At 40.3% G+C, this 27,291-nt stretch overlaps 1 protein-coding gene across 1 annotated transcript; it reads right to left on the reverse strand.

Annotated features, from left to right (window-relative positions):
• On the reverse strand, positions 1-27,291 carry sf3b3 (splicing factor 3b, subunit 3). Its single transcript, XM_008412567.3, has 27 exons — positions 26,600-27,291; positions 25,102-25,222; positions 24,766-24,921; positions 23,772-23,942; positions 22,999-23,171; positions 22,653-22,794; positions 21,840-21,952; positions 21,346-21,483; positions 21,038-21,141; positions 20,785-20,950; positions 20,604-20,699; positions 19,029-19,101; positions 18,025-18,176; positions 17,655-17,810; positions 16,176-16,331; positions 15,394-15,537; positions 14,897-15,019; positions 14,627-14,781; positions 13,795-13,969; positions 12,799-13,004; positions 12,556-12,712; positions 9,715-9,840; positions 7,503-7,715; positions 5,032-5,130; positions 2,167-2,310; positions 1,552-1,656; positions 1-642 (listed from the first exon to the last, which is right to left on the reverse strand). Exons 2-27 carry the CDS (start codon positions 25,169-25,171, stop codon positions 502-504), a joined length of 3,654 nt encoding a protein of 1,217 aa, XP_008410789.1. The 5' UTR covers positions 25,172-25,222; positions 26,600-27,291; the 3' UTR covers positions 1-501.

Here is a 27,291-nt window from a genome sequence, read left to right on the forward strand (position 1 = left end):
TGATTTTATAAAAACAGCTTTATTTACAAAAAAAACAACAAATGTTCACCCCAGACCCACAAACCCAAACGTCCACCGATTTTTTTTATTCATTTCATTTTTTTGTTGGAATGTCGTCTGTGGCTGAGGTTGGGAATTTACCACCCAGAGCAGACGGCCAGTGTTTTTCCACCATGACTTTCCCGGTCGTCTAATGACCCAGCAGGATGGAGAAGAGCCGCACAAACAGGTGGAGGTGAGGCTGAAACTATGACTAATTAATGCACAGCAAAATAAAACATTTCCTCCATCCTGCTGGGATCAGAGTCAGCAGAAAAATCAGGAATTTCGTCCTTTTTTTCCCAGCTTTATGGAGCGGCAGGGAAATCTTCTCCGCAGGTTTGTGTTTCTGAACGTTTCTGCGCGAGTCGTCCGTAAAAAACTAAAGTTCTCCTCAGTGATCTGTGTCTTTCCTACGCTGGCGTTACCTGATGAGTAGAAATGCGGCTCCCTGCTGGGCGGTTAGAAAGCGTAACGGGTGCGGATGTCCTCCAGCTTCTTGGAGACTTCGGGCGGCGTCCGGTCCAGCTCCTCCGCCACGCTCTTCTGCTTGTGCGGATCCATGCTGTTGAACTGCTCACACAGATCGCCGTCGATCACGTTCTGCAGGAGCGAAACGAACCAAAGATTAAAACGTTTCTGGTTTGGACTAAAACTTTTGATCTCTTTCAACTTCCTGTTCCAGCTAAAAGCTCGTCAAAGATCTGTAGAGAGGTTTCATATCTTCAGGGATAGATCGCTGATCCGAGGCAAACTCATGATCTGCTCAGAAATACTCCAGTCCTTTAAAAACTTTTCCACAATTTACCACATCACAACCACAAATCTTTACGCATTTCATCAGGATTTTATGACGGACAGAAATGAAGCACAACAAAATGTGAACCGAAGTCTAATAACAGCAAATAAAATTCATCAACTGCTTCACAAGCCGGGTCAACAGTGAACAGATTCCCTGAGCGGAGCAGAAAACGGACCGGTGAAAGATTTAATTCATCAATTGATGCTCATGCTCCGTGTTCAGACGTAAAAAAAGACAGAAAGGAAAAGAGAGAAATAAAGAAAGGAACAAGAGAGCAAGAAAAACGAGACAGAAATACTGAAAGGCAAAGATGAAAGAAACAAAAGAATGAAAGAAAGAAAGCAGGAGAAGAAAGGGATGACGGGAAGAAAGACGAGAAGGAAAAATGGACAGACAGAAAGAAAGACAAGAGAAAAAGAGTGATAGGAGAGCAAGAGAGAGAGACAAAGAGTGAGAAAGAAAGAGAAAGAGCTAGAGAAAGAAATAAAACAAGAGAAAGATGGAGACAAAGAAAAAGAAAGAAAGAAAGAAAGAAAGATGAATGTTTAGATGAACATTTCTTGTTATTCCGCATCACAAATTAAGCAGTCCGCTGCCGTTTAACAGAAAATTGGTTTCACTTTTTACTGAAAGGTGTTAAAAATGTTTTCCCCTCATATTTTAATAAAGTTGCTGGATTAGCGAAGCATCTCCAGTAAAAACACACCGACCTTCACTGGGAAGTAGTAGGATCTGAAGCTGAGGTGATCTCTGCCGCACAGCGGAGGAAACTCGGAGCGCATGTGCATCTCCAGGTGCTGGAAGAAGTCGTGATCCTGGAGAAAAGACGGGAAACGTTCAACGTCTGACAAACATTTCAGGAAAGATGGCTGACAACGTTCAACACAAATAAACTTAAAACGTTCAACATTTTCGTTCCTCATTTCAGAAACTCAATCATTAAACCCGAGTGAAATATTCAGTCCTCTTTCTTCACTATTTCTTATAATTCTAGACAACAAGGACTTGATTTGTTACTTCAACTGTCCAGTTCTTTAATGGACGACAGCCGTGTATTTAAGGAAGCTACCAAAGCAACATGAACTTCCTGAACCGCAGGCTGATCTCCGTGCTACGCTGCATTGATGCAGTAACATCATCTGAATGCATAGAAGTGACATTTATGTTACATCTAAATTTCTTTATAGATCTTATGTAATATTAAGATTTTTTTAAACTAATTTTTTTAAATTCTCTATGAGAATCATTGAAATAAAGGGTCTGTTTCTGAAATGAAAGATGAAAAGGTTAGTTATTTTTTGACGCGTGTGCAGCAGACGTTTTACCTCGTGTGACGTGAACGGCACCAGGATGCCGATGCCCCCCGACAGCGTGGTGTACACCAGCGACTCCGACCCGCCGGGGATCAGAGTGGTCTTCTGCAGCGACAGCACCGTCTCTCCGATGTGGTAGTTCACCACAACCTCCGCCTAGAGGCAAACAGAAAGCCACAGGTGACCGTGCTGCCCCAGAAACTGCCTGCTGAGAAACAACAAAGCATCTGGCTTCAACCGAGGCTAATCGATGACATCACGACGCCGGTCAGATGCAGACGTTTTAGGCCTGAGAGGCCTCCAGCGTCTGTGTGATCTGGCCGCACATTAACAGCCGCGTCCGAGCTGGAGGCGCCCCAGCGTTGGGTTTAATCCGATATCGCTCGCCGCAGATAGTGGAAGATAAGCACTGGGGCACAAAGGCGGCATTCAGCGGCGGCGAAACCTCAGGACTGGGCCGGTCGTACGTGACGCTGACGCGATGAGACCACAGGGACCAAAGCTGATGCTGAAACAGAGCCTGCGGTGAGACACAAATAAGGAGAGACCGCAGATTTCCTCTGATGCCGAACAACGGCGGCTGTGTGTGAAGCCACCCTGTGACGCGTAGCAAAGCCCCCCGAGCGGCGCGGGGCGACCACAACGCTGCTTTTTGATCGCGGCGGTCAGAGCGAATGGATTTATAAACACATAAACAAAGCCACCGCAGAACCCTGCCCCAAACACGCGGCAGCGATGAGAGGAAATACTCTGACCATCATCTGGCCTAAAATGATTTGAGCTGAATTTAAAGTCCAAATAAACAGAAACTGTAAAACATGTTCAACAAACAAGATGGTGAGTTTTGGGAGCACATTAATGGAAAAACAAATCCTGATTTTCCAAAAGTAAAATCTTCAAAAACCAAAATTGCAATTGATCAATAAAAAAATCAATTAATGTTCCAGATTCAGTTTGATATTAGCAGCATTTTCATGACAACAGAAGGTAACATTGTATTTTATATTTCAGTACCACTTGAAATAAAACTGAGAAGGTAACTTTTCAGGAAGGAATAGGAGCCTGTTTTAACAATAATTCCTTAATATTGGTGAAAAAGTTCGTTTCACTGTTTCATTTAAAAATGCCTTGTTATGAGAAAACAATAGATATTCTTTTTGTTATTAATGTGTCTAGATGGATGATTGATGCTTCGTTGTTTTATGGTTCAGTAAATTCACTTCTGAGTCAATTTTTAAGATTTTTTTCTTCCAACTATTCTTTTTCATTCAAACTTTTTGTTTATGCAACATGTTCGTTTTAAACTGTAAATTAATTAAATGAACAAAATGTTTTAAAAAAGGCTTTACCCCTAAAAAACACCAGTAAAAGTTTCCATTGGGACGACTCGTCTTCGTCTTCACACAGAACGTTTCGTGGACAGACAGTCGTCCCTTTCACTTCGCCTGACCGCGTTTTCTCACAATAAACTAATCAGATGAAAGAGGAATGCTTCTAATTTAATGTAAAACTCTCAGAAAGTCGAGCCGACGCACAGCGTTCTGGGCGTTTCCATTCATGGTTATAAATAGAGCTGCAGTACATTTCCAAATGAATCAAGAGGACAAACACTGGAACCATCATGTCTCAACTGGAGGGACTTTCCCACCCCGTCTGCTACCTAAACAGATCCTGACCAGCTCCTCAAGTATGCGGCTGAGCGATGCTGCGAGGAGCTCCGACCTGCGGTCGGTGATGAAGGGTGATGAAGAAGAAGCAGTGGAGGTCAGAAACAATGCAGGAAGCAGATCAGAGATTTCAACCCCAAACGTCAAACAGTTTTCTCTTTGGTTTCTGTGTTCCTCTGAGAGGTTTGGTTCTGTTTAGCTCCAACTTTGGTCTCTAATTTAGCCGGTTGCTGCGGCGCATGAACGGCCGGGCTCCAGACTTCTACCTGTGGTTGGATCTGACCCTTGAAGGCCCAGACTGTCACCGTGCGGCTAAAAGGTTCAGAAACGTTCAGCGGACTCGCAGCTCGTGAGTCCGCCGAGTCAGCAGATTCTGAGACGATCTGGATAATATTAGGGCTGAAACAATTAATCACATTAATCATGATTAATCACAATATTCATTAGGAAAATGAAAACCAATTAATCGCGATTAATTACAATTAATTGTGATTAAGGATTAATGCTGATTGATCAGTATTAATCATTTTTCATAAGGAAAATGAATTAATCATGATTAATCCCCAGGTCTGGTGATGTGAAATGAAACGAGTCGAGATCCAGACGTTCTTCTGATTTTCTAAACATTTTTTTGTAGAAGAATCATTCAGATAAAAAAAAAAAACACTCCTCAACTCCAATGGACATCATTCACAAAGTCAAAATGTTATTCTAGTTTATTTAGCTTTCCATCTGTAATTGCCGTCTGCAGCTTTGCTCCAGGTTTTTTCAGGTTCAATAAAGACGTAACGGGGTGTACTTTCTTTTCATCACATCTGTGAAATCTGCTTTTTTGCTTCTTTCATTTTAGGCAATACAATGCTTATTTTAATATTTAAAAAATAATTGATTTGTTTATTTTCCTCTTTTCATGAATTTCTAATATTGTAAAGAAAAGGCTAAAATCTGCAGAATTTGCCAGTTTTATAAATCTGGTTAATCGATTAATTGTCGGAATAAACGACAAATTAATCAATTTCTAAAATAATCGCTTGTTGGAGTCCTAGATAAAATCTCTGGGCCAGCTTGTGCTGGTAATTGTCCTTGTTTATTCCCGTATTATTTTGACATTATTCTCATAATTGTATTTATTTTTTAATTTTCTTAGCTTGGTCTTGAGACTCCGTTGCATAAAAGAGACTCGATTGGTGAAGGAGTTTTTCTTTCTTACCTTCTGTGATGCTCCGTTCAGGAGACCTCGATCCCACAGGGCCTTGTTTCCTGTGGGGTCTTCATCCACATCATCACTGGTGTTGGGAGGAAGACGCACCTGGGAAAACAAACCACAGAAATAAGATGAGTTTGTCTTCTCATCTCGTTAAACCCCCACAGGACTCCAGATGGTTCGGGTTCTTAGAAGAACTCACATGAGGGATACGTTTTATATCTGGACTGCAGTTGAATTTAGTACCACACATGTTGGAACTGTTTCTACAGACACCAGGTCTTGAATTACAGTGTAGGAATGTATGGATCGCACACGGAAAGGTCAAGGAAAAAGCCCTAAAATGGTCCAACGTGCAGGCACGTGCAGACGGGGGGGCTGGGGGGGCTTGAGCACAAGCCCTTTTTGCTCCTTGCCCCCAAGTGCCCTTTTGGTCAATTTTTATTTTTTTAAATTTTTTTTGTATTATTATTTTCTAAGCCCTCTTGTGACACATAACATGTACTAAAATTATTATTATTATTTAATTTTTTTTGTACAACCTAATAAGCCCTCCGGTCACCTTGTTACCTTTGACCTTTTTCTCGCGACGCATGACCCAGTTGCCTCTCTCACAGTGAGATAAAGCGGCTAACTGGAGCTCAACGTAGCGAACGTTCCAGATTACAGAACAATTTTTGGTGAATTAAAAAAAACGTTTTTGGTGAATAAAGTGGAGTAGACTTGCTGCTTGTCAGATGACGGAAAACGTTGAAGTATCGTTTCTGCTTCAGCTCGGAGTCGTGGTTTAAGCAGAGAGATAATGAAATACAACAGACACTGACAGGCCTCTGCGTCTTACTTTCTCTGAAGAACTACTGAGGGGAGGAGACAGCCAGGTGAGGAGAAACTGTTCTTATCTATCATTCACTATTTTTATCATACAGACGTTAGGCTGTTGTTGTTGTGCTATTAGCTAGCTGCTAGCTAACGGATTGCTAGCAAAGCAAGATAACTAAAAGCTTCTTCCCTGTATCGTTAATGATATCAGTCATTCTTCAGTATCGCTTATGCAATAAGGGCACATCACCCGTCCAAAACTTATCATCTCCATAATGGATATATGTCCGATCTTCTAATTTCCTTTGCTGCATAACGTACATTTCATTTATTCTAGCGTTAGATAAATGTGTCTTGAAGGAGAATAACACTTAAATAACAGTCCAACAAGGATATTCATTTAGAATTAAAAATAACTCACCCTGAATTACCAGGATAGATATAATGAATGTAATAAAAGTTTGTCATAATGAAGGGAAAAAAACTCAACCCAGACTCTAAGTTTAGGGTCTGGTTCACAGAGTATGAAGTTAATTTTGTTTCCCAATTATTCAATGGGGGGAAAAACTAACCTCAGTTAAGTAAAATAAAACTGTAATCAAAACTTTTGGAATCGTAATGATTCCTTTTTTAAAAAACAAATTGTCTTGTTTAAAAAAACCTTCTAATTAAATACAAATTTTTGTCTTGTGAACATAAAAAGTTATTTACCAAACATAAACTTTTATTTTCACACATCATAAATCTTTTATTGCAATTTTGGGTCCTGCTCAAGACGTCATGTGAGAATCACAAGCAAAACTTTGAGTCACAAACAAAACCTTAGAATATTAAGAAAAGTTTTCTGACATGCACAAATAAGTTTGTTTTGCAAAAAAAAAAAAGTCACTTCATGAAACGAATGTGATTTAAATGTTTAAAAAAGTTTTTTAAGCAAAACTCAGTAGCTTTTCTCATGGTGACATTAACAATTAAATATTTGCTTTTGTTTTTTTTTTTTTCTGCAGTTCCATGTTAAAGTTTGATGCAGCTCTGCTTTCCTGAATGGACCGTCTTCATCTCCACTGCAGCAAACAGGCAGATCTTTTTATAGATTACAGTCACTAAAAGGTTGCATTGAGCCCTTGTTTATATTTTTAATAGTGTAATTCTGTAAAGACAAAATATGTCTGGTTGTCCAGCTCTGATTTACATATCTTGCTAAATTGCGGGTTTGAATATTGTAATACTTTCCTATAACAAAATAGACCTGCAAAAAGAAATTACTAATAAAATATCTTACATATGCATAGTTGTACGCTCTATATAGAGATTCTCCTCAGCGTTGATTGTATATCTCACAATTTTGTAATTTACCATTATTTATTAAACTTTGAAAGCTGAGAGGCTTTGTTAATATTCTGTCCTAAAATACTGTTGGATGTGCCTTTTTTTTTTTTGAGCACCTGCCCCTTTAGTGGTCTCTGCACGGCCCTGCCAACGTGGTTAGCTGAAACGAATGCTACAAAGCTGCAGCAACAGCTTAATTAATGAGAATTATTTCAAAGCATTGTGTTCATATAATCAGCTGTTTGCTTCAGGAAAGAGGAGAAAAAAAAGAAACAAGAGGAAGAGAAGAAGAGCCTCCTGTTCCAACATGTCCGTATCGTTGCACTTACGATGCTGATGTTGCCAAACTTGTCGGCAGAAGCCATGGTGTCGTAGTCGAGCAGACAGGCCGTCGTCACCCAGCGGGGGTACGTATCGTCGGCGAAGATGATCAGTTGGTTCTCGTTGCGCCGGTACCGGACCCAGAACAGGCTCTCCTGGACGTCGGACACGATGACGCGCTGGCCGATGGTGTAGATGCCCGTCACCAGGTTGGGAACGTGCTGCAGGACGAAGCAAGAGCAAAAATGTAATTATGCAGATGGTGGGACTTCCAGCATTCATGAGGGCTCAATGTGAACAAAATGCATCTTGATTGGATAAAAATGGCGGCTTGTGTGCATCCTGAAATATTCGCAAACACACTGAAGAAAATTTGCACTTTTTGACAGCAGTTTAAACTTCAACTCCAACAAAGTTCATGTACAGAACTCAGACTCTGCAGACTGAAGCTACCAACACTTTAATCTGCTGTAAACTGAGTGAAGTGTAAAACTAAGTGGTATGAAACCAGTTTTGGTTCTGTTGCCACAAGTTTCCAAAATTCGAGTTTTAATATATTTTTATGTTGTTCTACTGAGGATACTATGCTGCATATTAGGGACATTTTAATTAGATTAGACCTTTATTCCTCTTTTTCTCAAATGGAATAATCAGTTTATAGTAGTTTAATCTACTTCATGTTGTCAGATAGGTTCTATATTATTGATTTTTGAATTTAGATTTGTAAACTGAACTTTGTGATTAATCATAATTAATGCTTTAATAAAGCATCTACAACATTTTATATCAACTCAGAATTGAAGATTTACAGACCTAAACTGAAAAATAAATACATTTACAAGGCGGAAATGCTTTCCACAGCATTGATCAAACTACTAATCACTTCAATCTATTGTGCAGAGAAACACGCAGGGGAAAACATGACCAAAGCGCCTTAATGATCAGCTAGGACGAACATTTCAAAGTAAGTGTGTTTTTTAATCTCTTATTTCGGCAGCAGCTTTGAAATTAATGTAAAAGCTGAGTTATTATTCAGAGCTGATTTGGACATTTCTCCAGAAACCGTATCAGGGCGGAGGGGATCGGCGTGAATCAGAACTTTTTTCATCTGATGTGACTGATGAGTCGACGTATTTCAGAGCCGCTTTTGGCACCAGCAGTCTTCTCACAGACAAATCAATTAGTCGTGGGCGAGCTGAGAGGCAGCTGCACAGAGAGACGCCTCGACGTCTCAACCAAGGCCTCCGGGTTCCACCTCCGACGCGCTTTCAGTCGGTGGGAGGCATCAGAGAAAACCGTAAATTACTGATTTCATCAGGACTGTAAGGAATGAACGTACAGCTGTGGTCAGAAGTTTCCATCCACATTTCATGTTCAACAACGTAACATTCATTTTGGTCTTTTAAGGATTTACTTCACTCGTTCTTGTTCCAGGTGGGAACGATCAAGCAACACACACCTGCTGTGGTTTTTATAAACAATCAGAGGGAAAAAGGTTTGGATTTACTAAAGTTGGACATGGAGTTAAAACTAAAGGCTCAAAAACTCACAGCCTGTAAAACAAGAAAGGTCACAACTTCATCTGCTTCCCTTCTGACTCTGACAAGCAAATCACCGAGCAAGAGAAGAAATCAGTGGAGACGCACCGATCCAGTATTAATATCTGTATCAGTCCTGATATTGGAAAAAATTCTAGATTGTGTGAAAATGAGTCCGATCCATAAGGGCGGATCTATTAAATCTAACTCTACATTTAGTGCTCTGAGCGAAGTCATGCTTTACTAACTTTACGTTATATTTTGAATTCCTAATTGCCCTTTCAGAACCATCTGAAAGATGATTTGTTGCAGTTTATTTATACCACCTGTTGCTTTTGTCAGTTTCTTTACCGTTAATTTTCTATTGGCTGTTAAACTCCTAACTGCAGTGACAAATTAAAAGTTATTTTTACATTTTTCACCAAACTTGTGACACTATTGGTGTATTTAAGTGTGAGGTACTGGCCCACTGTTATTAGATAAACTTGTAATTCAGTAAATGTATGTTTGTGTTTAAAAATAAAACACTTTCATTTAGCTGTTTTTTCTGTACCTGCCGATACTAAAGAAGTGGATCGGTGCGTCTCCACTAATCAGACCACATGACCTTCTTCCACAGAACCAGCTGAGGCTTAAAGCTCAGGACATTTTTATTTATTTTACAGGAAACCGTTTCTTTTACCTTGTTCTCACACTTGCGCAGCAGCTTCTTCTTGCCCATGTCGTAGATTCTCAGCAGTTTTCCGACTCCGACCAGGATGCGTCCCTGGAACGGTGCGATGGCGAGCGGCACGTCCTCCACCGGAGTCTGGAAACACAGAGTTCAGGGAGAATCAGCACAGGAGGACTGATACGAGTTCCTTTGTGTCATATGTCCAGATTTAAACATTTATTGGTTTGTCTAAAGTGTTTTTTATTCCTGCTAAGTATTTTGTCATCTCCACATCAGGCTGAAATGAGCTAGCTTTTCTTTCTGAGGCGACTCTCATCCAGAACGTTTACAGATCTGCTCCACCTCACACACACAGGAGTGAAAGATTCCCAGATCGGGATTTAGGAAGTCTGAGCTACTGGAGACCTGCCGCTGGTCTGAACTCACTGATCCCTCAATAACATTTGGAACAAAGTTTGGTGTTAATGAAACCAACTGATCGACTGCAGTTTTCAACAGGAGTCACAGATATACTCTACTTATTCAACTGAGCATGCTCAGAGAATTTTGATCAAGTTTCTAGTGCAAATATCTTAGTGCACTTGAATGAAGACAAAATTAACTCATAATGCAGAACAAGTTTTAATAAAAGGTTAAAAATATGCACCAACAGATTTTCTCACAGGAAACTTCCCAGATGTGATGTTTGCGTGCAAAAAAACCCCCAAAATAATAAAGTTGATGACAGGGAATCAGAGAAGGGAATCAAGAACCTGTCCTGTAAAGAAATAAAGTAAAAATGCTGCAGAGTGGAAAAATCTGAAACACCTGGATCTTTCTCCTCAGGTTTCGTTCAGCACCAGCAGACCGGAAGCTATTTGCTTTGCTAGACCACAAATATCCATGAGAGTCTGCCGAGGCGTCTGTCACCACGTTTCATCCAACGACTTATTTCAGCTCAGAGTTTTCTGGATGAAAAGTCCAAACTGGATCTGTGTGATCGGGCGGAGCGACCGTGGGATCCGGCGAAGTGGTTGGGAAAGTCCTGCAGCTCCGTGAAAAGAAGCGGCTGATGCGGCTCTGAAATACGCCGACTCATCAGTCACGTCAGGTGACAAAAGTGCTGTTTCACGCTGATCCCCTCCGCCCTGATCCGGTTTCTGGGGAAATGCCCAAATCAGTCGGGATGCTGCGGGATTCTCTGCCACCATTAAAGGGGCAGTGTTATGTAAAACTGACTTTTTTGAGCTTTTTATGTCATGTTATTCCCTTGTCAAAAACATACCTAAAATGTTGCCATAATTTTTTCATGCATGTTTGAGAAATCCTTTAATCTCCATGGCAACCATTCAGCTGTGGGAAATGCCTGGCTGGACGTAGCTCCGCCTCCTCCTCTGAGCTGCAGCTTTCAAGTTTCTAACTCGCAGAGCAGCCCTCCCTGCTACTCCCCCAGTCAGCTCCTTCAGACTAGCCGGCAGCAATTAGCAAACACCTGATGGATCTGCACATCAGCTAATTTTATACAAGCTTCTCCTCAGTGAAACGCTGTTAGAGGAGCCATGTTGTGATGACTTCCTGAAGCCAGAGTTTCACAAAGAGCAGGAGTTTCTTAAAGAGACAGAGGCCCAATTTCAAGGAATTAATTTCCTAAGTCACATTTCTTTTAAGTCATATTTAACATATTTATTGTATTTTATAACAATTGAAGGCAACAAGTTACTCGACTGTAGGGCTGTATGTAGTAAACAATTATTATAGTAATCGAGTAATCAATTATTCAGATGGTTAATCAAGTAATCAAATAAAAATTGTGTCATTCTGTAGTATATATTTAAGGTCCAATGTAAAAGAAAAAATGGCAGTAAAATATTTTGTCCTTTTTTAAAGAAAACATTTAATCACCCTGCTAACAGCACTTCGCATCCATTAACAGCTGATTGGTAGAAGTGACAGCGGTGCTCACAGATCTGTAGCTATAAGCAATAAATCAATTAATCACATGATAAATTAAAACTATTAAAATCATTAAAAGCTCAATAATTTCCATTTGCATGATTTATAGCTTTTCTTTCTTCTCTTTCTACCAAAAACTGGATGATAAAAGTCCACAGCCTGATGATTTGGTCTCAACTCGTCGATTTTATTTACAAAGATTAAAGATATTTAATTTTATTTATTTCTGAAGCTGCTGCCCCCGCGACCCGACCCCGGATAAGCGGAAGAAAATGGATGGATGGATGGAATTTTATTTGTCGTTTGTTAAGTTTATTTATTTTGGATATTTAAAATGTCTTCCAGTTCCTGTGTTAAATGTTGATAAGTTTATTGATCTTTGAGAATGTGTTCTTACATTATTATTATATTACTTGAAAATGGTCTCAAATCAACAGTATTATCATTTATCGCAATAAATTCTGGAACAATTTGTTGTCCAGCAGAATCTATTACTGTAACAGGCCTAGTTGTGCAACACAAATAATCATCCAGGTGCAACACATTTGAATAATCAAGGTACTCGAATCATTCGATGGATCGTTACAGCTCTAATTGATTGTGCTATAAATGCCACTATGAAACTGGAAAATACGTAACACTGCCCCTTCAAGACTTAGATGGGAGTGATTTTCCCTTTTCTTCATCCCAAAACACATCGCTCCATCTTTTCCACATGTACAGCTAGCAGACATGATCGGCCTGATGACAGCTGCATCAGAAGCAGCTGCTGCGGACTCGAGGTGACCGGGTCAAACATCAGGAGAGGGGAGCAATTTAACCACATGGCAGGAGATTTGTCATCACAGGCAGAGGGAAGGAATCCCAGATGGAGAGCTAAATTATGGAGGTGAGCACATTCCCAGTTATCAAACCCACCTTGTGCACAAACTCCAGCTTCTCCCCTTCGGCGGTGAGGCGATACGTGTAGATGAAACCACCGCCTGCAGATCTGGGGTTGAGGATCATGTCTCTGGCGACTCCCACCAGGACGTACCAATCATCGCCGGTGTTGGGGAAGCGGCACACGGCCACACTGGGAAAGGGGAAGAAGAAGAAAACCAGTGAGAAGGATTCTGGCGGGTGAGGAAAGTGAGACGGGATGCGTTCCATCCTGCTCACCTGAAGGCAGCTTCGTTCTGCTCCAGCTGCACCTGATCCAGAGTGGAACCCTGGATGGGGTTAACCAGTCGCACCAGTGAAGCCCACTGACCCGCTCCAGCTTTGGGCGCGCCGAAAATGGCTTCAGGGAGGTTCTCGTTCAGGAACGCCGCCGCCATCTCGGCAGCCAGCTCTCGCTCATCCTCACCGGCCGCCTCCACCATCTCCTGCAGGGGAACCAGAGGATTACAGCGATCCGACAAAAACTTCCAGACCAAACATCCGTCAAACCTCCTCACTTTTAACCACATAACAGAAAATGTTACCAGAGATTTTTACAAACCTGACATACAATGATTGTTTTTTTCTGGCTGATTGTCAATTACAGATTTTTAAAAAGTCTGATTTGCTGATTCTGATTTCGGCCAGTACCAATTTCTTTTGTCTGACATTTTGCTAAATATATCAAGAAAATTGTTGAGTTTGTAACACTGGGTGACTATGAACTTGCAGGTTCGATTCCCAGCCTGGTGACATTTGCCGCATGTCTTCCCCTTCTCTCATGGCCCTCTTTCCTGTTGAACTACTTTCAAATAAAGGATCAAATAAAGGATTTTATTGGCCACTAGAGCCAACAAAACCTTTTAAAAAAAAAAAAGGGATCTGGAATAAAAAAAACCCTAAAAAACAGAACGTTGTGTTTTTGCTCCTCACTTGGTTCACTTGATGGCAGAGAGGTGAGGACTGCGGTCAGAAATAAAAGACTTGACTTGGACTCGCTTCAGTAACTGTTTTTATCTCGTGTTTTATAGAGAAACACGAGATAAAATCATGAGCCAGTGAATTTTTATGTGATGTTTATAACTCCTAACAATTTGTTCATGTTAGCTGCAGCTTCACAGTCATGACCACATGACTTGGTCATTATTATAATCGAAGTAGGAAACACAAAGTTACAAAAACAAATCCTAAAGAAGTCAACAGTCGAGTCTTAAATAAGTGGGAAACTCATCGCACCTCAGCCATCTGCTGCTTCCTCTGAGCTTTGGTCGTCTCGGTGTAGGCGTTGTGGTCGGTCTCTATCAGGATGAGGTTGTTGGTTTCCGGGTGGATTACAAACTTCCGGGGCGTGTACTGCAGAGGGAACGCCACCTGGTTGAAGACGGCCCCCAGTTTCTCCAGAGCCAAAATCCTGCAGGGAGAAAGATGAAATTTTTAACTGGTTAGATTTACCTCAGCATGAACCAATCAATAATAATAATAAAAACAATCTGTTCATTGTTACATTATTTAGTGATGGAAATGCATTCAGACTTTGTACTCAGATTTTATCTTCTTATCATAATAAAGTTCAGAGAAATAATAAAAATGTGTTTTCACTTAGCCAGAAAGTAAATTAATCAATTTTAGAAATTCTGTATTAATCGGAAAGGTTAAAAAACAATTCAAGGTTTTCCTGTCTAACCAGATGTTACATTGATAAAACTATTAAAAAAATGCTTTATGGCTAACATGAAACTCAGAATGCTATCGAAATGTAAGCAGAACATGGATGCTAACCTGTTTAGCATAAGAGCCTAAAACACCTTAAAATGTAAACACCATTTATTTTGTTGTTTTGGAAAAAGTAAAAACAAACAATGACGTCTTTCTAAGCTTTTCGTAAAAATAACCACTGCACAAGGTGGGAGGTTTAGAGGAAAATGTTTTCATATCAAATATTTTTGCATTTTTTTGCGTGACAATAGTCAGAGTCTTAGCAGCCACAGAAATGAAAAGTTTCAATAAGATCCACAACAAGTCCAAATGATTTAGCATTTGATGGGTTGCTGGTAAACCTGAATCCTACCTCAGAGTGTTGGTGGAGATGGCCACGATGCCTTCAGGGCATTGCTCTGAGGCAAAGCCGGACGCGTACTCCAGCGTCTCATAAGAGAGCGGCGTCAGATGGAAGCGGGACTGATAGGAATAGCTGAGCCACGAGCGGCTGGACATGGCCAGAACCTGCCAGGAAGACCAAAACAGCTCACTTTTCCACAGAGATTAAAAAAAACATTTTTAGCAAAACATTCACATATTTCAGCTCAATGTTTCGTGGTGACAAATAAAAGTGACATACGGCCTCCTGTCCCTGCATTCGGACTCTGAACAGCTTGACCGGACGGGACCCCAGGTACCGGGTTCTGGTATCCGACAGGTCACCGGTAACCGGGTCCAACACGGTCCTGAGCAGAACACCGTTCTACAGGAAAGAACATAAAAAACATTTAAACAAATGATCAGTCACCACGTTATTCAGATTCAAAGCACAAAACATAAGATTCAACATGTCTGCTGAGAATTCTGTAAAAAAAAAAGGAAAAAAAGAAAACGCATTAAAAATAAAAATAATTCAATTCATTTTGGCTCAATTACTGCTTTGAGAGTTGTTTCAGCAAATGGCCTTTTTTCTTTTTTGAGTCTGTATGCTCTCCAGTTAATGATCAAATCGATTACATAATTAGTTGACGATTACTTAAATAATTGATTCTTTTGTTTTATCCCTAATTAAGGGTCTTGACAGAACAATGTCTGCTGGGTTTCCATCCTGGATGTGGATAAATTAAGAAGGAATACCTGCAGGCCGATGTTGAGGTAGAGGAAGCCGATGGTTCCTTTATCTCCGATTTCATCCTGTTTCTCGACGCCTCCCATCTCGACGATGCACAGGCTTTCCGGCTGAGCAGGAAGTGCCTGCATGCTCAGCGGCTGCAGACAGTCCTGAGGTGGTGAAGGTTTACACGTTAGGACAAATAAAACTGAGGGGGAAAAAATGGCTGCAGTTTACAGCAACATCTGCTCAGTTCATCTAATTATTTTTCAAGTCAAATATGATGTTCTGCATCCAACTGTCAAACTTCAAACCAGGCCAGTTCCAGAAAATCTAAAAAGTTCATGGAATGACAAAAACTTCTCTCTGGAATTGACTTGCAGTGAAATATGCAGCTGGATCGGAATAAAAGTCTTTTGATCCCTAAAGTGCTTCATTTTGGGTCGGCAGGGAAGCTTTATGCAACATAAACCCTTTTCCTGTTGGGAAGGGAGGAACTGATGAGACAGAAAAACACACTGCTGGCCTGAGAAGACAGAAAAACACAATCCATCCTGCAGGAAACTCAAGCCCAACATTTTGGAACAATTTCTGAAGGCATCCTGATGTTTGGAAAACATCAACACTTAAACTATCTGACTGAATCATTGGATCTTTCGTCTTTCATCTGCAAACCATCCTTAACCAAGAGGATAATGCATCTTAAGTCACACCTCGATGAACAGACAATAAATCAGCTTTAAACCCTCCCAGAGCGCGGAGCCACTCCACAGGATGCTTCACTCCAACCCGGGTGTTTGTGTCGTACCGACGGGTCCAGGGAGATGATCCGGACCGTGTTGTCCACCAGGCCCACAGCCAGGAAGCGGGAGCGCTGCTCGCCAGGCGGGACGTTGGCCAGGCTCATGCAGACCACGTCTGCAGACATCTCCTTCCGCTCCGTGTATTCGTTCAGCTGGCCCGACTGCAGACGAAGCAGAGGCGCGTTATGAGCCGCGAACGCAGGAAAAACAGCAGGGGGTCAGCTACGCCCACTGACAAACAAAGACAACTGGGCCTGCAAGTAACGATTATTTTGGTAATCAATTATTCTGATGATTAATCAGACTAAAAAAAAATATTGGCACATTCAGCAGATTTTTCAATTAACCACTTAACCCTTTATATACAAAATTAGAAATAAATTAAAAGATGCAAATAAATTATTTTCTCAAATAATAAACATTTTATTGCCCAAAATGAAACAACACAGCATTTCTTTAATAAATGCTTCATCACTGGTAGAAAAGGATTCATCTGCAGCTAAAAGATTCTTCTGATAACGTTTGAGAAGTTCAGCTCCTCCTGCTAGACTCATCAATAAAGCACAGGGCTGATCTGTTGATTAGTATTTGGGTGAACCGATTAATACATTTGCAAAATTTGAACCAGACGAAGCTAAAACTGCATCTTGAGTCGTTCTGACAAGAATGATTTTTTGTATGTTAAATGAAAACATGCATTATATTTTTGTGTAGTTTTGGACTAATTAGAGTGTATACTCCAGTTAACAATTACTAAATTAGCTGATTATTTCAACAATAGATTCATCATGATTAATCTGATTAATAGTTTCAGCTCTAAAGACAAAATTCCTCTTTCTGGAAGTTAGTCTGTATATTATTATATACCAGATGTTTCAGACTGCAGTGTTTTTAAATAACTGATTATTTTAAGGCAGGTGGTTCATTTCTGCTGACACCATCCTGGTTGGACAAATGCAAATAAAGACATTTCTAATGTTTGGATGAGGACAAGTAGTTATAAATTCACTCAGATTGTGACATGGACTTCAGAAACAGGAAGCAGCACCATATATGGGCGTAACATGGTGAGGAATGAAGGCTTTCTGAATGTATTATATACCCAAAAGATGCTGGAGTTTTTCATTCCCCAGGACAGTGTTGGAGTAGATTAACTTTCTTATTGCTAATCAAACAGTCATGAAACAGATTGTCTTGGTTTTACATTATTTAGACATGTTAGTGGGAATAAAACCTGGTTTTAGTTCATCTAAATCTTAAATCTTTCGGTCCAGGACTGTTTGGACTTTCTCGGTACACAGCTATACGTCTAGCAGCCGTCGCCTCACAACAGCATCATCATCCTTCAGATCAGGTTCAGTCCTTATTTTTCTGTCAGAATTCTTAAAATGCTAAATCTGGGCATTAAAGAATAATTGATCCATAACCTTAGACAGTGTTAGTGCTGAATAAATTGTAAAAATAGAACGTTTCCATTTTCTTACCGGGTCCATCTCGAAGTAGACGAGTTCTCCTCCGGTCAGAGCGATGACAACCTGCCGCTGGTTCACGGCGCAGCGGACGATGGTTTTTTTCCCAGGAGTTTTCCACTCGTTCACACGTTTGTCCGCTCGGATGTGACGAATGCCGTCCGGGTAAACCTGCACGAGGCAGGAAGCGAGAAAAACACAAGATGAAACACTTCCAAACTCCTCACACCACCATCCCTGAACGCGTCAGGGAAGAAACAGGCCCATTGCAACAGTTTCCACTCTTCTACACACTGCAGAAACTGGTTACTGTAGACAGAAGGTCAGAGGTCAAGGGGTAAAAGTATCCTCATGCTGTGTCTGCAGGTGTCCAGTGAACACCCACCTGCACGAGGGCGTCTTCGCCCAGCAGGGAGCAGGACAGAGTGGGCGTCGTTCCCAGAAACCCGGAGTCTGTCACTTCCTCCACGGTTTCTCCGATGGACAGAACCAGCGTGGCGTTGACGAAAGACACGATGATGTAAGCGTCGAACTCATCTGCGCAGCAGAGGAAGATCAAAAACCTGCAGCTTAAACAGCCTCAGTCCTTCTTCATTTAAAACGACAGTTTTGTCTCATTTGTGGCCACCAGGGGTCACTGTTGGCAAGGAAAATCAAGCACTTTTCTAACATTTTCAACTAAGTTTTCAATCTTTTCCATCACCACTTTGGAGACAAAAACAATACAAATGAACTAAAATAGAAAGCTTAAATTCACTATTTATTACTGTTAATAATATGTAATGATAGTTTTCAACATTCTAAGTAAATCTAAAGTAAAACAAGATGTTATACTTTACGTTTCTATACATCTGACTGGTCTGAGAAAGTTGCTTAAAAAAAATCTAATTTATTAAATGAAGATTATTTTGGTCATTCTAACTGACCTGAAACAAGAGAAATTTGGTCCAATTTAACTTCAGACTGTAAGAAAAAATGTGTCTCTTTTTATTATCTTTAAACATTTTGTTCCATCATAACGTTTTCCACATTTAGGCTTTAAATCAAACGTTAGGTTGATGTTATTACAAACATTCTAGTTTGAATATAAAGCACTTCCCAAACCTTGAAAACATCTGATATTCAAAAATTTTCAAGGATTTCAAGCACCTGTATAAGCCCTGCGATCAGATAGAAAGAAAGAGCGATTCACAAGTCATAGAAAAGAGTTGAAGGAGCAATAAATAGAAACGAATGGAGTCGAACTGAAAACCGACACTCTAGAAAAACAATAAAACACTTGATGTGGAATGTCCTGCATTTATTTCTACCTCTAAATGTTCGTATTTGACCATAAACAGCTATAATTTCTTTATTCTTTGAGATGCATCTCTGCCGTGTGCCCGTTACCTTCCACGTGTCGGCGTACGGTCCACACGGCGTTGGGGTTACCAGGCAGCTCAGACACAGCCATCTCTGAAACCTGAACACAGGAAAATACACTCAGTTCATCCCATTTCACTTTTCCTTCACCCACTGTCCAAAACGTGACACATTAATGAGATAATAATGAGAGAGGCCAGGCACTTTGATGACCACACATTACAAGCATTTAAACTGTGAGGATAAACAGAACGACTCTGTTAAACAGCAGTGATGCAGTTTTGAATTATTTGTGTCCTCCATTACTTTGGTCTCTCTTCTGATCAAAACGATGTAAAAACGTGCTATTGATCCTAACGTGTTATTGATGGAGCGCATCAAAAATGAAAGCACCAGTTAGGAAACGTCCAGGCCTGGCTGAGCTGTGACGCTCCACAGCAGGGAGGAACTATCTTTGGCCAAAATAACTTTTCTGACAACAGAGAAGCTTACTGCGGTTTTCTCAAACTTGTTCACAATTTGTCATGAATTGCTAACAGATCTTCATATTTTTTCTGGGTCTCTCTGAGGATGAGCAGGGAGCTGGATATGATTACAGAAATGGAGCAACAGGAGGAAATGTGCTGAACAGGAACAAGTGTGTCTCAATGCTTTGGCATCGACAGTTTTTACCAGGATGTAGAATAAAAACAAGTAACTATTACGTCATTATTTCATTGGATTGATTATTCTCACAAATAATCGGATACTTTTGTCACATTGTGCTGATTTTTCATTTAAACACAAAACTTTTTTGATACGATATTAAACGATGCAAATAACCAAATAATTCAATTCCTTTTTTAAATAAGAAAATAATCATTTTATTGCCTAAAATGCAACAATGTAGCATTTATTTAATGAATTTGAACCAGATGAATTTTTAAAAATGTGAGTTTGGGGTAAAATACAAGAGATGTTTTCATCTTAAATGCAAAACCTATTTCTTATACTTTTGCTTTCATTAGCGCTCTAAATATGTTGTTTTCAGCAAATGGTATTTTTCTGAGTCTGTATACTCCAGCTAATAATTAATCGATTACTAAATTATAGATTATTTCACTAACTAATTAATCACGATTAATTGTTTCAGTCCTAAAACAGTGGAGAACTTGACTAATTTTTGGATTAACTGGTTATTAATTGGAAAACAAAAGGTGCTTAATAGGAGATTTTTTTTTTTTTTTTACAGGACTTGGACCAAGTAAAACAGACAGATTGTTCAGGGTGGAACATATTTACAGACATTATTTTTTAACCTTAAATACAAAACATATACATTTACTATTATATTGATTTAATTACTGCTCTGAGGATTTAGCCTTTGTTTGAGTCTGTATAGTTGATTACTAAATTAGTTGAGGATTATTTCAATAATTGATTGATCCGATTAAACATTTCAGCCCTAATATAAAACAGAAACACTTTGCCTTCAAGCTGAAATCAGAATATTTCAAAGACTCTTCAGCTTTCATCAGAGAAGAGACATGAAAAGCTCATCAGTTCTTCAGCCGGCAGAGCGAGTGAGGGTCCGTACTGACCCGGTAGCAGGTTGGGGTTTACCTCCAGTCCGTGGCGAAGAACCCTCAGGGTGGACCTGGGGCCCCGTCCACAGGAAACGTACAGCTGAGGCGTGTCTTCATTGGCCAAATCAGCAATCTATAGCAAAAACAGATTACAGATTTATTTTCCTTCATCTTCTCCAGCAGACCTGATGAATCTGAGTGACACTAGACGGACTGACCTGACAGGACATGATGGGGGAAAGGTTCTCCTGTTCGTCCACCAGCACCAAGTTTTTGAGCGGCCGAGGCTGAAAGAAGAAGGTGTCTCCCTCCTCCAGCGGCATCGCCGAGGAGAACTCCGGCTCCTCGTCGTCGTCGCCCAAATGAGCGATTTGGTAAAGATAACTGAGGGAGTCAGAGGCAGAGTTTCATCGGTTGGGGAGATCTGACAGAAACGAAGGATGACTGAGTTAAACCAGGAGGAGAACTTACTGGTTTCCAAACTCTGAAGACACAAACAGGAAGCCGGTCTTCAGGACGCACATGGCTGTTGCCACGGGGATCGTGTCGAAGTATTTAAGCCGGATTTCAGTGACCTGGAAATAGAGATGGATGATATGAACTTAAAAGTTTAATCACAATATTTTGGGTACAGTTACGACAACAATAAAAGTGAAGATAAGAACTATTTACTTTTTTTTTTTAAGATAACTGTATGATTGTGACTGTGTGTCACAGCAATTACTGAAACATTTATTACCAGAAAACCCATCATAAAAGGAAAAAAAGCTTTTACTCACCATTTCTTCGTCGGTCTCCAGGGTGACCTTGAAGATGTCTCCCTGCTCGGTCTGAGCCAGGAAGAAGAACATGGACTTGGTTTTGTGGGTGGCTGAGCAGACAAAGATCATGCCGCGCTCAGGGTCATCCAGGTCGTTCTGTAGGATAAAAACAAACACATTAGAACAGGGGTGGACAATCTGGTCCTGGAGGGCCGGTGTCCTGCAACTCTTAGACGTCTCCCTGATCCAACACACTTGAATCCAACAGCTGAATCACCTCCTAAGGGCAGTCAGGTTCTCCAGAGTCCTGCTAACAACCTCGTTATTTGACTCCGATGTGTTCAAGTTGAGACACATCTAAAAGTTGCCGTAGACCGGCCCTCGAGGCCTGGAGTTGCCCACCCCTGCATTAGAACCAGCTGCAGTTCTACCCAGTGGCAGCAGTTTGGCTCCTCAGAGGCAGAAGAGCCACAGGAAAGCACCATAGCGTCAACAAGGTCACCAGGACTCACCCTGCGGCGGGGGATGGGACAGCGGATGTCGGGCTGATCCCCAAAGTTCTTGTAGGTGATGTAGTTTTCAGAGCAGATCAGAACGCCGCTGGGTCCGTCCGAACCGCCGGGAACTAAACGGAGAGGAAGGAGAAACAGCAACAGCTTTATTTTCACAGGAAACACGGATAAAACGGTGCCGCCATGTTGGTTACGGTGAAATCTGTGCTGAGATCAGAGAGAGTTGAATGTTTCCCCACTTCTTATATCAGAGAAGAGACATGACAAACTCATCACATCTTCAGCACTTTGATCAGTCAATAATTGACCCACTTAATTCATCCATCAATGAAGGTAAGAAGCATTTCTCTGCCTAACTCTAATGTCAGAAAAACACTAGTTTATGACGGCCATCTTCCAATAAGCAAATTTATTTTTGTAATTCTAAATTGTGCAATTATTTGGTCAGTGGAAAGGCAGCTACCTTTACACAAGAAAAGCTTTTTTCTGCTCTCAAGCATCTTTGTGTTTTACAGGGTTTCTGCAGTTTTCACCAACTCAAGGTTAAGACTTTTTAAAACCATTATGAATGAAAATTAAAAGTTATATCGCAACAGAAATTAAACTTCGTCCAGCTGACAGGCGATACATTTGTACTTGCCTATGATAGATGCAGAAAGGCTAGCTAGCTTGTTGGGTATGTTAGCAGGGAGTTACTGGTAGCCTCAACCGTAGATGTAACAAATGTATTTATTATTTGTCTATGGCCTCAACTGTACAGTAATGTTAAACGTATAATACAGGAATCTTTGGTTACGTTTTAAACATCCATACCGGTGATGAGGAAGTTCCCATGCTCCTCCAAAGCCTCGCTGTACTTCCGGACCACGTGGTTCAGACCCAGATCCAGCTCATAAAAGGTCAGAGTCTGCTGTGTGTTTGCAGCAGCTTCTCCTGTCGGGTCGTTATCGGCTTCCTGGAAATAAAAATGCAAAGCAAAAAACATAAATAACAGGATTCCTGACGGTTGTGATTCTTTTCTAATCAACCCTGGATGTGAGATTTTTCTACGGTCAGAGAAGGTAAATGTTTCTCCAGTGACAAGTCAGAGAAGAGACATAAACTCATCACTCCAAAGCTCCAGCTGTGTGAACATACAAACTGGTTTCTGTCAGCTCACCTCATAGTCCATTTCTAAACAGGCAAACATGGGATTCTCAAAGCCAACGTCGACTCCGACCACGTGATAAACGAGCGTGTTCGCTTTGTGAGCTTCCAGAGGAGATGAGATGGTGAGCCTGGCAGCGGCGTCTCTGTTCAGGATGTAGACCAGCTTCTGCTTCTCTATCGCTCCTGGAAGAAAGAGGGGAAAAAAACACACATTACAGGGAGAAGGAGAAGGACATCCACCATTAATACATTTACAATAGATGCACTGATGCTCTTCTTTCACTTCACATACAGATGTCTGAGATTTAGTATCAGCTGATACTGAAACGATACAGAAAAATAGCTGAATTGATTTAAAATGTTTCTTTTTTTTAAACAGACATAATATTCTAAATGTATTTACTAACTCTACACCAGTACAGCTCACTTAAATACACCTGTAGCTTCACAAACTTGGTCGAACATGTAAAAAGAAAACAACTTTAATTTGTTCAGTCAGAAGTAGAGCAGCCAGACACTGGAAAAAAAACATTACTTGACTTTGGTCAAATGTAAAAATAAACTGCAACAAACCTTTTTCTAATGGCTCAAAAGGTGCAATTAAGAATTCTAAGAATAAAATAAAATAAAATAAAGCATAGAATTAGACTTAATAGAGCTGCACTTATGGATCAGGCAAAATGTCACAAAACCCAGCTTGAATTTTGCAGAATTTTTCTCCGATATCAGGACAGATACATCTCTAAACTTTACACACTGCGTGAAAAGTACACCACCACCCACCGATCATCACAGCTCTTCCTTTTGGGTCGACGGCCAGAAACTGTCCGGGAACGATGCGCCGGCAGCCGCTCTTCCCAAACGTTTCCTGGTGAACTTTCTCAAACTGGTTTTTGGACGGGTGGTACTCCAGGATGACGATGCGGCCGCTGTCGCTTCCCACAACGATGTAATCTGCAGAAACAAACACAGATCACACACTTACACACACACTGCAGCTCCTTCTCTGACTGGTGACCCAACTACATCTGTGTTGAGATCAGAGAGAGTTGAATGTTTCTCCACTTCTTATGTCAGAGAAGAGACATGACAAACTCATCACATCTTCAACACTTTGGTCAGTCAATAATTTACCCAGTGTTGTCATAGAGACCCACCACACTCTTCTGTGTGGATGGTTTTACTGAAGAAAAGAAATTCAAAGCAGCTGTTTTCAGTAATGAATTAAGTGACATAAGAAGCTGTCAGATTATTGTCTGGAAACAAGAAGGCATTTTAAAGTTATAAACTTTATATCTTTCTACTTTGGAGTAAATTCCCTCTCAAAGTTTTTTGACAGCTCTCAGTAAATTGACAGTTATCAACCTGCTTCAGTCAAAAAGCCAGGCTGCACTCCAATTTGTCACTGATGTCTAACTTATAGACATTATTAATACTTCCTCCATATCGTAAATTAAATTATTGTGTTTATGTAGTAACTCAGTTATTAACCCATTAATAGTTCAGTAAATGCCATCAGAGTTTTAAGAAAACGTGCCGTTTTGTATGCGGTATGGATGCAAAACCTCAATGAATGTTGATATTTGATAATAAACAGTCTATTCTGTCAAAATTATGAAGTTATCTAAACTGGTGTTGCAAATCAAAATGAAAAACATGTTATTAAATGAAACTACGAACTATTTAAGACACAACTTGGGATCAAATTTCTGGTTTCTTCAAGCCACAGGTAGTTTATGCTTGTTTAATTTCTGCTAGCGTTTCCATGACAACATACCTTTAGTTCCTCCTGTGAGCCTGAAGGCCATCAGGGACCTGACGATGCCAAACACTTCCATCGTGAGGAGGGTATGCACCTTTCCCGTGTTCGCATCCGGACGCAATAATTCCAGGATCTTTCCCCTGGAAACAACAATCTCCTGCATCTTGGTTCCTACCGAAACACAAACGGATTAAACTTAACCTGCGCCAAGATCCCTAAAAATCTTAAAATCACTTCTTCCACTTTAAAGAGCAAATGAGTCAAAGACGGTTTGCAGCCAAAAAGTGCTGAAAGCAGCTCAGCCAAATAACCCGACTGAACAGGAAGCAAAAACATGCAGAGGAAGCTCACCTGAGAAGTTTCCATGAATGGCATGAGTGATGCCGGTGGCCCGCTGCAGGGTGATGTTGTAGAGAAACATGGTTCCTCACGCTGTTGTCCTGTGCCGGCTAACGTAGCACTCAGCCCAGAACTACGAATAAACAGGAAGAAAAGCAGCAGTGGAAGATGTTTTATGTAGTTAGTTACAAAAACAGCAGCTTAATTATGTTTAGCCAAGAGTCCTGCTGGGAAAATAACAGAAATTAAACTGAGTAAATAAAATAAAAACGTCAATGGTTGGGGGTACTGTGGTGGCGCAGAGGCAAAGAACGACCCACGTATTGAGGCCTTGGTCCTCGTGGCGGTGGTCACAGGTTCGATTCCCAGCCTGGCGACATCTTCCACATGTCTTCTCCCTCTCTCATTAACCTGTTCCTGTCAAACTACTTTCAAATAAAGGCCACCAGAGCCAACAAAACCTTAAAAAAATGTCAATGGTTGCATAAATTTGGAGTTACTTCTAAATTACCTAATGAAACACGGACAGTTTACAAACTTTCTCAGATTTATACAATGCTAGTTGCACAGATTGTGGCCCTAATTATAAATGCTTCCCTATACATAGCTTTCCTACAGGATTAATAAACAAAAAGATAACAAAAACCACCCACATTCCATAAATCCATTAATAGAAAAGCATTAGAATAAAAACTTTAAAACTGAAATTACAACAACGTAATGGTCAAACAACATCAGTCTGTGGCATCTTCATTCAAATACAGTAAGAAAAAAAACATTTAAAAAGCTTTAAATTCTTGTTATTGGGTTATTTTGCTTGGTGGTTAATATGTTTTTTTTTTTAAAGATTCTTGAGGAAACAAAAGATTTTTCTGACCCCTTGCCTGGCATGCTATGGCCCACTGTGGGCTCCGAGCCCAACATTGAGAACCAGAACTTTCACAAACATCTGGACATCTTCATAACTCACGAAACACGTTTAAATGGTCTTTACTACAAAAAAAAAATAAAGGCAGCTGTTTCTGCAAGCGAAAAGAAATGTTACTTTTACATACTTTTAAATATGTTACTATGGAGCTTAAAAGCTACTAATTGAATTTTGCACAACGTTTGGGATTTGTAATTTGATCCAGAGTGAAGGGAACTCGTCTGAGTGACGTGGTTTTGAATCCGGCGCTGGTTCTGGACTACAACTGGCTTATTTTAGCTTCTCCTTTAGCAAACTTTCAGCTCATTGTTAATGTTTAGCTGCCCGTAACTCCACCAATAAAAAGTTAATACACATTAGCACAGACCCCTGCTTTATAATCAAACTCTGCAGATATAAACAGTGTTTTTAATAGAAACTCGGCCTGTTTGAGTCGAGTTGACCTCCATTTTTACGTTTTTCATACGAAGCGCCACTTTCTGCCAGATGCATCCGCTTCACTGAAAAACAGCTACATTCTACCTCCATACAGCATTTGCTTGGCTCCAAACAAACTAAAGATGTGCAAAATTAAATATTTACCGGGGTAGTTAATTAGATGTTTGAGATTTCAGCGGATAAAAATCATCCATTCAAAGGTTTCCCTGAAGCTTTCCGAAGCCGGGGTCCGTCTTTCCAACGGTCGCAAAAGATAGGTGGCCCTAAACAATGCCTGACGGAAGTTATTCTCTGCAGTAACGCAATGTGTCCAGCAGATGTCGACAAAAGATCATAAAGTTAAGGTACAGTAAATAGTAAAAGGAAAAAACAAGAATTGTTATTTGTTTTGGAAGAGTCCGATTAGGAACTGATCAAACCCAGCAAATAAAACACATATCATTGAAAAAATATGCAGATTTGTCTCAGTAATTTGAACTATAAAATTGTATTTGTTTCAGTACTGAAATTCAAAAATGTATATGGATTATTTACACAAAACATGATGTATTTCAATTTTTTTCTCTCTCTTAAGTTAATAGTCAAGTGAATTTTTTTGCTGAATTACTGCATCAGTGGCATGGAGACCATCAGTGACCCTTTTTTTCTTCCACTCAACTTTCCATCAATATCCTATAGCAGTAATAATTTGTGGGTGTCACTGATTATCTGCCACACATCTGTGAAATCAGCAGTTTTCCCTGTGACTGCATTTCTTTATTAATAAATCTTTATATTTGTCTAAAATTTTTAAGAAACTGAATGTTGGGTTTTCATGAGCAGTCTCAAATCATTAG

This window comes from Poecilia reticulata, chromosome 6 (assembly GCF_904066995.2).
Source record: "Poecilia reticulata chromosome 6, P_reticulata-male-v2, whole genome shotgun sequence".
In the NCBI taxonomy this organism is placed as follows: Eukaryota; Metazoa; Chordata; class Actinopteri; order Cyprinodontiformes; family Poeciliidae; genus Poecilia; species Poecilia reticulata.

Bases quoted from the DNA above. Each gene is read 5' to 3' on its own strand.
- sf3b3 (XM_008412567.3), bottom strand. From the start codon at position 25,171: ATGTTTCTCTACAACATCACCCTGCAGCGGGCCACCGGCATCACTCAT. The intron at 14,782-14,896 runs GTATGTCACTTT...TCTTCCTGGCAG, and splicing joins GAATGCAGGGACAGGAGGCC to GTTCTGGCCATGTCCAGCCG. The intron at 7,716-9,714 runs GTAAAAGAAACG...TTCGTCCTGCAG, and splicing joins TGCGCAAGTGTGAGAACAAG to CACGTTCCCAACCTGGTGAC.